The sequence below is a fragment of the Gastrolobium bilobum genome, unplaced genomic scaffold (genome assembly GCF_033153095.1).
Source record: "Gastrolobium bilobum isolate Gb01-03AN ecotype WA unplaced genomic scaffold, APGP_CSIRO_Gbil_v1 utg10474, whole genome shotgun sequence".
Classification (NCBI taxonomy): Eukaryota; Viridiplantae; Streptophyta; class Magnoliopsida; order Fabales; family Fabaceae; genus Gastrolobium; species Gastrolobium bilobum.
This window is the reverse complement of record NW_026897746.1, coordinates 1-13,497: the sequence shown is the minus strand read 5'-3', so window position 1 is coordinate 13,497 and position 13,497 is coordinate 1. Positions and strand designations below refer to the sequence as shown.

The following is a 13,497-nucleotide window of genomic DNA, read 5'->3' as shown; positions in this document are numbered from 1 at the left end:
GGTCATTCGTGGCCTAAAATTTACCAAATTTTATGGATCATCAGCATATAAGGATAATGAATCAATAAAATTGCAAAAGAAAATTTCATTGATTTATCATCTGGAGAAGAAACTTCGATAATAATGATAACTAAATGATACCTCTTTAATTTTGTCAAAATGTCATTAAATTACTCATCCTACGTAAAAACATAAATGTTGCAAATGTAATAAGGTTTCTGAATCTTTGTTGTTGAAAGTTGAATAAATCTAATCATGACTAATAATTAATAAAAATGTAAAAGATGTAAAACGTTTATTGAAGCAAGAAATAAGAACAGATACCTCTCTACGACTTACTATCTTCTCTTGTGATTTCTGAATGAGACGGATAATATGATTGTGATTGGTTTTTCATGAATGTTAGAAAACTGATCTTAGTAACTAAGATCCCGTTTCAAGTCCTTGGTTTCTGATCCACGTAGAAGAAACCTTTTTTTTTTTTTTTTTTTTTTTTGGAAACCAGTAGAAGAACCTTTTATTATGTAAGATCCGGAGTATGCTCCGTTTGTGACGGACCTAAGCTCAAAATATTATTATTATAAGGGGATAGTTATATTTACAAATTTTTTGTTTACAAACTACGACGTGCTTCTAGGAGTACATTAGGTTAGATTATGTATTTTCGGGAATATATAATGTAACTTGCAAAAATTTGTAAAAAAAGTTTGTAAACAGGTCTTTCTCCTTATTATAATAATAGAATTGGTTATTCTACCTACTACCTTCCAATATTATTAGATCAGAATCTCAACTACCTTTATTATTTCATTTCTCTCTCATTTTGAGATTATGATCTAAGGGTATTGGAGAATGATAAGTGAAGGCAGACAAAAAAGAAAATAATAGATAAAATAACTTATCACTATAATAATAATTTTTTATTTCGGGGGAATTCATTTAATATACTTGGTTTGCTTAGAGTGTGCATAACAACCTTCCCGGAATGAGTTTTTTTTTTTTTTTTAATTTCTATTCTCAGGGATAAAAATGGATGAGAAACTCGTTTGGTAAAATCGGTTTAAAACTGTTCTGATTATAGTTATAACTTTGCATTGTGTATTTTTTTTTTGGGAAAAATATTTATTTTTTTAAAAGATATAACTTTGTATCATTTTAGATTCTAACCGTTTATTTTCGTCAATTAATGGTTAGGATTTATTAAGTTAAATTTATTAATTAGTTAGTAATTCACAATAAAATTCAATAAATCCTTACCGTTGATTGATGAAAATTAACTGTTAGGATTTAAAATGACGCAAAGTTATATCCTTTAAAAGGATAAATATTTTCCCTTTTTTAAAATTCCATTTGAAAGAAAGTGGGGACGATCGAACTCGGTACATCAAGGCTCTGATACTATGTAAAGAATCAATTTAACCCAAAAATTTAAGTTGTTGAGTGATATTACATTAATAATTTTATATATCTCAACACTCTAAATATTTTCACAAACTTTAACTCTTTAAATCAGTTAAGAGATTACAATTAAAGTTCTTCCCTCTCTCAAAAATAATACCTAGGACTTATTGTCAGTTTTTTTCTTTTTTTGGGATATATACATGACTTATTGTCAGTTCTGTTCGTAACTTTTGAAACTTAAATTTAAAGAAACTACAAGAAGGAAATTCTAGGCTAATCTTTACTGGAAAGCTTAGGTTATAGGCTTATAGGATTGAACGCGTTAGTCTTACTCTCAGCCTTTTTATTTTTATCAAATCTATTTCTGGAAGAAGGAAGTTCAGTTTTTATGCAATTTATAGTAAGGGCTTACTCTCCCCCAAACTTAGGAGTCTTCTAGGTTTGAAATGTAAAAAATTATTTATCATTTTAAATGACATAAGTTATATCATTTTAGGAGAAAGATAAACACAGAAAAATAGAAATCATGGAAGAGAGAAAATTGATGATTTTATTTAATTTAAAATTTAAATAATTTTTTTTTCTGTGTCTGTCTATCTCTTAAAAAGACAGAGTGTAATGTCATTTAAAATGAGAAACAATTTTCCCATAAAAGAAAAGCACAAACTAATTTTTATCATTTGTTAAACTTCATTTTTTGTTTTAAACAACGAGAAAGATATGTGGATATCAAACAAAGCTTCAGAAATAAGTATGAGTGAGAAGAAGTTTCTTTTTTCTTTTTTTAATTCCGGGAAGTTAATTATTTTTTTGGAGACAAATCAAGTTTATTTGGTATTCCACGATTCGGGCAGCGAAAGGGGTATATGAGTTGAGTGACTAATAAATTTTTTTTTTTTTTTCAGAATTTGAATTTTTTTTTTTTTTTTTTCAACAATCAGTCTGTTGTGGGATTTATATTTTCACTTGAATCAATCATCGGAAGATTAGAAGAAGAATTATAGTGCTACCATCTATGAAGCACCGACACTTCTAAAACCTTGACGTGTCGTGTCCGACACTTCCCGACACTCTCCGACACTCCGACACTTCCCGACACTCCAACACGCGTTATAGAAATTCAAAAAAAGGTTCAAAGGTTACGTTGCGTTGAGTTTTTAATTCCAACTATTAGATTCGTTGGATTACGATTACCATTATATTGAATTTAATATAAATATTTGGGAAATCTTATGTTTTTTTGCAAAATTGATGAATATTATAAATTTAGTTTTGTTTTTTATTAAATTATTGAATATTTAATATAATATACACTACATAAATTAAAAATATTATTTAATATCAAAACGTGTCCTAACGTGTCGAAATCTAATATTTTTTAGAATTAACGTGTCGGAGTGTCGTGTCGTATCGTGTCACGTGTCCCGTGTCAGTATCGGTGCTACATAGGCTACCATTTGTGGATATTATCCGTAACTATTATAAATAAATAATAATAAAAAAACGAGTATAAAATGTGTGCCCCGCCCGCAGACGTTATGCGCGTACCATCATGGAACTGCCGGTCAAAGTCAGGTAAAATAAATCCTGGAACCAGCACACAGGAACAAGACAATTTATAATTAGGTAAAGTTATGAATTTTACTAGGAAGTATCATAAGATTACGTCATAAGAAATTAAAGATAAAATAAAATAAATTAAAATTTTAGTATATTAAATGATATAATTTTTATTTTCAATCTCTGAATTAATACTCTAAAAATACTTATTAGCAATTTTCATGTTATTTATATAACAAAAATATTGTACAAATTTCATATTTTTTTACATGAAAAATAAAAAGTAAAGAAAGAGTACATAACAAAATTTGTAATTTTTTTATTAAATCAAAAAAAAAAAAATATGTAATATAATATTTTTGTATTACTTATTAAATAGTACAATAATACATTATTAAATAATAACATAAATTTTTTGGTCTTAATGATTAATATAAATTAAGCGAAAATCATTTATCATTTTATAGAACACAAGTTTATATTATTCTAAATTAAATAGCTGTGTGTTGGTACATTTTTGTTATTCTTTTATATCTCTATTTTCTATAAAATTAGGAGGAAAAAATCATATTGCAAAAAGTAAATAAAAAATCAATGAATATATATATATATATATATATAAAGACAAACAAAATTACACTCTAATTTTGTTTACAAAAAAAAAAAAATGTTTACACTCTAATTATTTGATATTTGCAGTCCTCAGTGCTCACGAGTCACGACTAAATGCTTGACGTACTATGCCGCAGTTACTGTAATGCCAACTTGTATGGAGAGGAGTCGTTCTCACTTCTCACGATGACAAGAGCCATTCCCCTATTTTATTTTATTTTTTGGTAAACTTTCCCCCCCTACTTTACTACCACGTCAATATTATTACTTAATAGGAATTAACATAATTTTCTTATCTTATCATCCTTAAAGAACTACAGTCAATTAATCTTTTCGTACACATTAAATTAAATATTTTTTAAAGTTTAAAGTTAGCTTTTATTTAAGGGAATGATGTTTCATGAGAGATAAATTTTATTTCTTATACACACATAAAGGTGTATAAGATTCATAATTTTTTTTTTTTACATAACCTCACATAGGGTCTACATATTTTTATATATATAAGTAATAAATTTACCTCCTACAACATAAGATCCAATAAACCCTTTATTTAATTATGATTTTGAATATTTTTATTTTAATTGATACTTTTTTCGAACGGATAAGCATTAATAAGAAGACAGGGTAGCTACCGTGTGAGTGGCGTGGCGCCGACACGTCTTGGATGTTCATTTGGTGGCTAAATCAATCGTGATTAATCATCGCCAATTCTATAAATAGTAAAATAATAAAATAATAAATCACGAGTGATTTGACCGTTAATATTAGTTGTTCTAGGGCGTTTGAACTTTTGAAGTCGTGGCCTGGGTCCGCGTTATCCAATTTTTCTTTGTCCAATTGAACCCCGTGACGACGTTGATGGCGTTTTTGCACATCCTCGAACCCTCGCAGCAACTTGCGCCCCATAATAATTTTCACAAACAGAACACTATATAAGTTCCCTTTGCGCATCCAACCTTTCACAACATTATATTGTAATCATAATTAATATATTCCACTTTGCATAGTTCATATTAACAAGTGTTTGTAGCTACTTCCCTTTTGTGGTTTTTGGTTTTGTCTTGTCTTGTGACATGAGGAAGGACGCGGAATTCGAGCGTGTTCTTAGTTATTTTGATGAAGATGGTGATGGCAAGATTTCGCCGTGTGAGCTAAGGAACCGACTAGGCATGATGGGTGGGGAGCTTCTGTTGAAAGAAGCAGAGATGGCTATTGAGGAATTGGATTCGGATGGTGATGGGTTGTTGAGTTTGGAGGATTTGATGAAGCTGATGGAAGCAGGTGGAGAGGAAGAGAAGTTGAAGGACTTGAGGGAAGCTTTTGAGTTGTATGATACTGAACGGTGTGGGTTCATAACTCCCAAGAGCTTGAAGAGGATGTTGAAGAAGTTGGGGGAATCAAAGTCCATTGAGGAATGCAAAGTTATGATCAATCGGTTTGATTTGAACGGGGATGGCATGCTTTGCTTTGAAGAGTTTAAAATTATGATGCAGTGATATTCTTGTACATTGATTCTGGTTGGGGCTGATGTGTTTATAGGTTTTGTTAGGGTTGGCTGTTGATTTGATTGATTTGTTATTACATTATCTCTAATTCATTTTATGATCTGTAAATATTATTGATATAAATAACTTCTGTGTACATTGTTTTTTATGAAGTTAAAATTATCTTCTATATATACATAAAAATATATGGGATATATATATATATATATATATATATATATATATATATATATATATATATTTATGGAAATTAATTTTCTTATGCTGATGTCGACAAGATCATTTTTCTGCGGACACAGATGTAGGGTTGGCAAAACGAGCCAACCGGCTCAATCCGACCCAATCCGTGTAAAACCCGAAAAAAATGAGTCGGGTTAGGGTTGACTCGAAAAATAAACGAGCCAGAAAACTCAACCCAACCCGACCCGAGTCGGGTTAGGGTTGGCTCGAAAAAATAGAAAAAAAAATTCATTGATGCTATAACTTCTAATTTTTTCCCTAAATTATTAATTCATTCAATACAAAGACATTATACAGATAAACCATAGAAAATTCCTTTTGCATTTGGACTTGGACTTATTGACAGTTGACACCACATTCACACTGTCACACATATTACAAAAAAAGGTCCTTAATGCACGGTTTTGGACTTATTGGCAGCTGTAGGGTATTTTCGTTTGGGTCTTTGGAATTGGTATTTTAGGTTTTAGCTTTCCATTTTACCTTCATTAATTTTTATATTTTTATATTCACAAGTTGTTATGACCCGTGGGCTGGCTCGATTTTTTTCGAGCTGAAACGAGTTGGGCCGACTAGAGTTAGTAACTCATTTTTCCTAACCAAACCCGACTCATTTTAGTCGGGTTACGAGCTAACCCGATGAGTTGACTCATATGTGAATTTCACCATTTATGTTTAAAAAAAACAAAAAACTCAAATATGGATCTCTTTGTAGAAAATACTATTCACTATTCCTGCAAATGGAAAATAACATGACAAGACTATTTTCCTGTAGACACATATGTATGTGGGTTCAACCATTTATGTTTAAAAAAACCAAATAGGAACGAAATATTTTTCCATCTCAAAATCCGTCCCTATTAGAGACATAATTTATTTCGTTGCTAATTCCGTCCCAAATAGGGACGGATTGTTTTTTTTGTCTCTAAATCCGTTCCAATTAGGGACAGAGTATTTTCCGTATCTAAAATTCGTCCCTAATTCATACTTTTTTAGTAGTGACTGTTCACTATTCCTACAGACAGAGAATTTTCGTATATATATATAGATATTCTCTCTTTTTTCAGTATAATTTGGAGTATCTTTATTTAAACCTTATTCGATTACCTTGTCCTTGAAGTATGGTCCCGAAGGTTACCTCTCATTAGAACAACAGGTGCATTGAGCTTCGCCACCAGAAAAAAGATAAGACTATTCCCCCATTTGAGGAGAGAGTTACATTCTCTAGTCTCCAAATGGACAATATGGACTCATACACTTTTATATGTGGATATTCATAAATTATTTAAATATTAATCTCTTACTTTATAACCATAAATAGTAAGGAAATATGGAATAACAACTTGGCTTAAAAGAAAGGTATCAAAGTTTAGCGCATTTCTTTCATTTTTTTTTTTTTGGATTTAATAAAGCTATGAGATGCATACTTTTTTTGAATGACTCGGTGTGACTGAGATGCATCAAATTGTATGACTCGGTGTTTGATTGTGGAAAACACAGAACTGCAATAATAACTGATCCGCACTTTAATGACTTGTATTTACGAATACGGTCCTTTAAAAAAAACGCAGGCCAGAATCAACCTAATGGCTTGAAATATATTGCCTTCAATGAAATTTACATTCAAATTTTATATGAATAAAATTGACAATTTAGAAAATTAATTAAAGAATCAACTCTTTTTTTACTTCAACTATGGATGCGGCTTTTGTTAAGAAAAAAAAAAACTTGATTTGAAAATAAATAAAATTCATACAGTGGCATTGCGACTTGCGAGGAGGCTAACCCATTCTAATTATTCATTTGAGGTCCGATTGTTTGTGGTTTTCTTTAAGATTTTTTTTAAAAAAATTAAATTACTTTTAATTTTTATAATAATCAAATAAGTTTTTTACAAAAAAGTAAAAATATAAACAAAATTAATAAAAAATGTAAAATAGTATCTTTTGAAAAAAATTTAAAAAAGAATTATATTATAGAAGTAATTTAAAAAAAAAAAAACAAAGACAAACCAACTCTTACTAAGGTCTATAAATTATTTTTTATTTTTTTTTGGTAAAGAGTCTATAAATTATTTAAATTAGGTTAGAAGTTCGTTTCACTGATAAATCTGTCCAAACAGGCATGTGTCAGAATTTTATCGTATTTAATATATTTTCAAATTCAGGTAAAATATTAAGTCAATTTAAAAGATAAAAATATTTGAAATTATAAAAAATGTAGATAACTAATTTAAATACAATTTTAAAAGTATAAAATAAAATAAAATAATTAAACAGTACATAAGTAATTTAAGAGAGAATAGATTAAGAAATTTATTCACTTGAAAAAAAGTGAACCGACTTACCGATGCATAGAAAAGATTTTTTATTAGAAAAGATTTACTCACTTGATATAATTTTTTGTCTCAAAAGAATTAATCCTCAATTATCGACTTAAGGATACTTCCGAAAAAAAAAAAAAAAAACCCACTTTCGGGTTATATACATTTCGTTCGGCATTGTGCCTCAATCAACTCTGGTGGAGAGCGTTTGCTTTAAATGTCATCTTAATCGCATTATCCTTTTCAAAAATGTCTCATCATACCCGCAGTGTGTGCCACTCACTCTCTCAATCCCACCATAGAGCGTATAAATGCCTATAAATTATGGGATAAATAAGAGTTACGTTGTAGGAAAAATAATTTGGTTATGTTGAGATAAGACAAAATAAAATTAATGAACAAAGTGTCTTATCATATTTTTTTATTATTTTATTTTTTTGTCATTTAGTGTTGCATGATATCATGTAACATGATAAAATAAAGACCCATAAATTATAATCACCTCATAGTTATTACTAGAGGGATGTTTGGTAGGAGAAAAAATTTTAGAATACTGAAAATCTGAGATTATAAATTCGATTTATTTATATTTTATATGAGGATTATAAAAATTTTAGAATACTAGGAATCTGAACAAGGTGCGTTTGGTAAATGAAGAAAAAATTTTTATCACAAAAATACAATTATTAGGAATAGGGTGAAAAAGTTAAAAAAAATTATTTAGTAAGTTGAAATATTATCGGAAAAATTAATTTCAGGATAGACTTTTTTTTTTGCATTTTGCTGGTGATCCAAAAATACCACCTTCTGGGTGGTATTTCTAGATAATATTTTTGGGATCTTGCATCATGCCATAGAAATAAATTATGCAGGTCCCATCATTTTTTAAAAATAAAAAAAGAATTGACACAATTTTTTATGTCTCACTAGTATAAGATAATTGTCTCATGTAAAAGGAGATAATTTAAACCCAATGTTTTTATGCCAATTTTACACATAAAATTAGATGTTTATACAAATGAGAATACTATACAAATTATTTAGAAATCCCTACCGAACATGATCAACTCGGAAATCCATATAAACTTTTCCAGGCAAAAATGTAAAACTCTTTTGCCAAACACACCCATGTCAACTAGCAAATTATTGTATGTTGATGGGCAATACCCTTTCAAACCCGCATAAATCGTAGAGCTTGTTGTAAGTCTTAATACCATAAATTGATGAACGTGGAACCAATTTGTTCTTGTTTTATTCAACGTTGTTTTCTTTTATTTTTGGAACTGTAACGGAAACTTCAGATGATAAAATGATATAACAAGTTGTATCATTAATTTGCTTAGTAGAGCAACCTGATAAACGAGTCATATATGACCCAAGATGGTTAAGTTGTTTAACTCATAACTTGTGTGAATCATAACCACCCATTGTTGCAATGCAGGCTCATAATGTGGGTTTGGACAATCTTTATCAATGTAACTGACGGCTTAATCGTTCTTTATTAGAAATGACTCATTGATTATTTATTTATTTATTTATCTAATTTAAAGAACTTTTTTTTTGAAAAGCAAACAGGAAACAGAAAAACAAAAAGAGAAACTAGGAACACCTCCTAGACCAAACTACTCCTACATAGTCCCTTTCAAGTTTGTCACGACAACCAGAAGGAGGCGAGTCAAACTCTTGTAAAGACCAATCAAAGGAGTAGGCAAAAGAGGCCATCCAATCGGCAACCCCATTCCCTTCCCTATGAATATGGGAAATTCTAACCCTCCAATTCCATTCCAGCATATTCCTTATGCGCAAGACCAAGTTAGAGGCTGGATGATGAGAGCTGCACCCTTCTCTTATGAAAAACTGGGCTACTAAGGAATCACCTTCAAGCCAGACAAAACGGAAACCTTTCCTCCATGCAATCTCAAGCCCAAGGAGACAACCCCAAAGTTCTGCTAACAAAACATTACCACAGCCAAGATTTTTACAAAAGCCAACAAGCCACATTCCACTAGCATTCCTAAATACACCCCCACAAGCAGAAGCTTCTCCATTATTCATACTTGACCCATCCACATTGAGCTTAACCCAAGGGTCCGAAGGAAAAACCCAAGAAACTAACTTCTCTTTATTCGAGTTAGTCTCAAGACCAGCAACCCGAAGCGTGTTTTCTGACCAAGAAAAATCTTCACCATAGACCATAGCAGCTCTAAAAGTGCCATAAGCAGGAACAGAAGATCCCTGAAAAATTTTCTTATTCCTAGCTTGCCAAATGAAACAGGAAATGATACCAAACAGAAGAGGCCATGATGGCAAATTGGACCAATTATGATCCTTAGAGATATTGGACAACACCCATTGCTGAAGATTAAGAGAGAAAAAATCCTCCCAAGCCTCTCGCTTAACTGCAATCTCCCACACTTTTTTTGCTGCAATACAATCTCTAACCGCATGTAAGGAAGTTTCCGTAAAACAATTGCACAGATGACATATATCTGAACCCGCCATGTGCCGTCTGCAACGCCTTTCATTTGTCAAAATTTTATCTCCTAACAATAGCCAAAGGAACGTACGAATCCGTTCAGGTCCATGCCACTGCCAAACGCGATTCCAAGGTAAATTGGTAGATTCCTCGTTACCCCTGGATATGGCCATATAAGCGGACTTCAGCGAGAAACTCCCATCAGATGTCCTTGTCCACAAAATTCGGTCATGACCATTAACATCCGAAGGAGGAAGGATGTTATTAATACGAGCATTGACGTGATCGGGAAGACTATGCTGGAAAGCCCCCCACATCCAACTTCCGGAGGATGAGACAAGATCAGAGCCCATTAGCTGATGATTTATCTGAGAGGGATCAGAAATAGCAGCATAGGATGAGAGTGCACCACAACCCGGAACCCACGGATCATCCCAAAAATGAGTAGAATTTCCATTACCTAGCAAAATTCTGGAATGCTGTAATATCACAGGCCAAGACGAAACAATTGCTTTCCAAAGAGAGGAGCTATTTCGAGTAGCAGAAATATTAGGAACCAAATCAGACTGAACTTTATACTTGCTCTTTAAAACTCTAGCCCAAAGCGCGTCTGGATTAGAAAGGATCCCATAACCAATTTTCATAATAAAAGCCCTGTTAACTTCCTTCATTTTCCTCAGACCCAGCCCTCCATGATCTTTATCCATGCACAACTGATCCCACGCAACCAGATGAGGACGAGTAGATGCTCTATTAGAACCCCACAAAAACCTCCTAATATGTTTCTCAATATCATTGCAGATTCCGAGAGGAACAACAGAAACTGGCATTGTGTAGGCTGGAATAGCTAAGAGAACAGCTTTCGAAAGTGTAATTCTTCCTGCTAGAGAAAGACTGGTGTGGTTCCAGACATTAATCCTAGATTGAACTCGAGGATATGACTGAAAGCCGCCCTCCCAACTCTGCGATGATGAAGAGGAATACCCAAATACTTTCCAAGATCCACCGTCCTTGAGAAGCCCAACTCACCACTAAGTTCCTCTGCCAAAATATGATTCACATTGTGGAAGAAGAGAATTTTTGTTTTTTCATGGTTAACCTTTTGCCCAGAAGAAAGACAAAAATCATCTAGCACCTTGGAAATGGTTTGGGCCTGATCAAAGGATGCATCCGCACAAAGAATAAGATCATCCGCAAAAAAGAGGTGAGAAATGGGAGGAGCATTTCTCCTCAACATGATCGGCTTCCAGCACTTTTGCCTAACTGCATGGGAAATGAGATGACCAAGTCGCTCCATACAAAGAATAAATAAATATGGGGACAAAGGGTCACCCTGTCTAAGCCCCCTGGATGGGAAAAACTCCTGAGTTGTAGAACCATTCCAAAGAACATTCATTGAACAAGAAGAAACACACCACATAACAAGATTAATGAGATTTGGGGGGAGTCCCACATCCTGAAGAGTATCTCGGAGAAAGTCCCAGCTAATTCTGTCATAAGCTTTCTCCAGATCCACCTTAATCATCATCCAACCTTTGGCGCCTTTCTTTGACCTCATAGAGTGAATAATTTCCTGAGCAATAATTACATTATCTGTCCCTTGCCTTCCTTTGATGAAACTACACTGGTTAGGCATAACAATTTTATCCATCTGCAATTTCAAACGGTTAGCAATAAGCTTAGTAATAGTCTTATAAATAACATTACAAAGGCTAATAGGCGGAAATCTTTAAGGGATTGAGGTGAAGTTATCTTCGGGATCAGGCAAATAAGAGTTTGATTAATATCCCGAACTTTTTGGGGATTATTAAACACATCTTTCACCAGATTACAAACAGAGCTTCCTACAGTATCCCATTGAGATTGGAAAAATAGACTATGGAGACCGTCCACCCCTGGAGCTTTGTGAGGTCCCATGGAAAAAACTGTACTCCTAATCTCCTCATTCGAAGGAATGCTACCAATATGAATGTTGTGCTCTTGCACAAGGTGAGGAAAATAGCCTCTAATTGGAAGCCCAGGTCTAGCAGTATTATCCTCTTTAAACAAATTACGATAATACTCCACCGCCATATTCATCAGAATAGAGGGATCACCAATCCAATCACCCGCATCATTTTTCAGAGCATCAATACGATTTCTCCTCCTCCTAGAAGCTGTAGTAGAATGGAAGAATTTCGTATTCCGGTCACCATATTTCAACCAGCTAGCCCTAGACCGCTGAAACCAAGTAAGATCCTCCCGAATATAAATGAGATTCAACTGACGCCAAAGATCTTTCTGCAGAATTTCTAGAGCATGGCAAGGATGGTGACTAAGACTACGGTCAATACCCCTTAGTCTCGCCTGAAGATTATTCTTAAGCTTGGCATCTTCCCTAAAGCACTCCATATGCCAGTGAGAAGCATTCGAACGAAAAGTTTCACTAGTTGTGCCCCAACCTGTACTCCCATTCCAACACTCCTGCACTAGGCCAGGGAAATCCTCATGAGTGAGCCAGGCTGCCAGAAATCTAAATGGACGGCTCCCTCCAGGATGGTGAGGAGAAGGACCCTCCCAGAGAAGAAGAGGTCTATAATCCGAGCAGTAGCAGGGAAGATGAGTCACAACCCTGTCAGGAAAGGACAATTGCCACTGCTCATTCGCACAAACTCTATCAAGACGTTCCTTCAATCTGCCTCTATGCCAAGTGAAAGTAGGCCCCTGATGACCCAAGTCTTCCAGATTGCAGTTCATAATACAATTTTGGAAATCATAAATACTCCTCCAATCAGGCGGGACACCTCCCTCCTTTTCTGCTGCATGCAAATAAGAATTGAAATCTCCCAAAATGCACCAAGCCTCCGAGGATTGCTGTTGTAACCTTCCTAGAGCATCCCACAGAGACACCCTCTCAAGACCCTCCTTCCTCCTATTACGCCAAAAATTTTTTAAATGGATAAACTGACGATGAGACTCTAAAATCTGAATCTGAGCTTCATCATCATTCCATAACACCCACAGGCCACCAGAAAAACCTTGAGGATGAGCCATAACATGCTTTTGAAAGCCAAAGCCTTTCACCACCTTCTGAGCACGGTCAGCTCCGATACGAGTTTCAAGCAAAGCCATAACTTGAATATTAAAACGACGAGACAAGTCCCTAATAAGGGGAGAAAAACCCTTTTTTCCAGCCCCCCTGCAATTCCAAACACACACACTCATCAAAAAACCACAAAAAATAATGAGAAAGGATGAAAAACACCCTGTCATTAGACTTTGGGGAGATCAAAACTATCCCGCATCACCGAGGGTACATCAGCAGGTCTCAAACTAGCATTCGAAGGCTCAACATCCTTCGAGCTGGAAAGAGTAACCGGACTCTTGTTGTCATGCGT

The 13,497-nt window shown here is 33.6% G+C and overlaps 1 protein-coding gene across 1 annotated transcript; it reads left to right on the top strand.

Annotated features, from left to right (window-relative positions):
- The first annotated feature begins 4,639 nt into the window (after positions 1 to 4,639).
- LOC133309770 (putative calcium-binding protein CML19) lies at positions 4,640 to 5,072 on the top strand. Its single transcript, XM_061510577.1, has one exon. The coding sequence runs from the start codon at positions 4,650 to 4,652 to the stop codon at positions 5,070 to 5,072; it is 423 nt and encodes a 140-aa protein (XP_061366561.1). The 5' UTR covers positions 4,640 to 4,649.
- Positions 5,073 to 13,497: the final 8,425 nt, after the last annotated feature.

Coding starts and splice junctions, on each gene's coding strand:
- LOC133309770 (XM_061510577.1), top strand. CDS start 4,650: ATGAGGAAGGACGCGGAATTCGAGCGTGTTCTTAGTTATTTTGATGAA.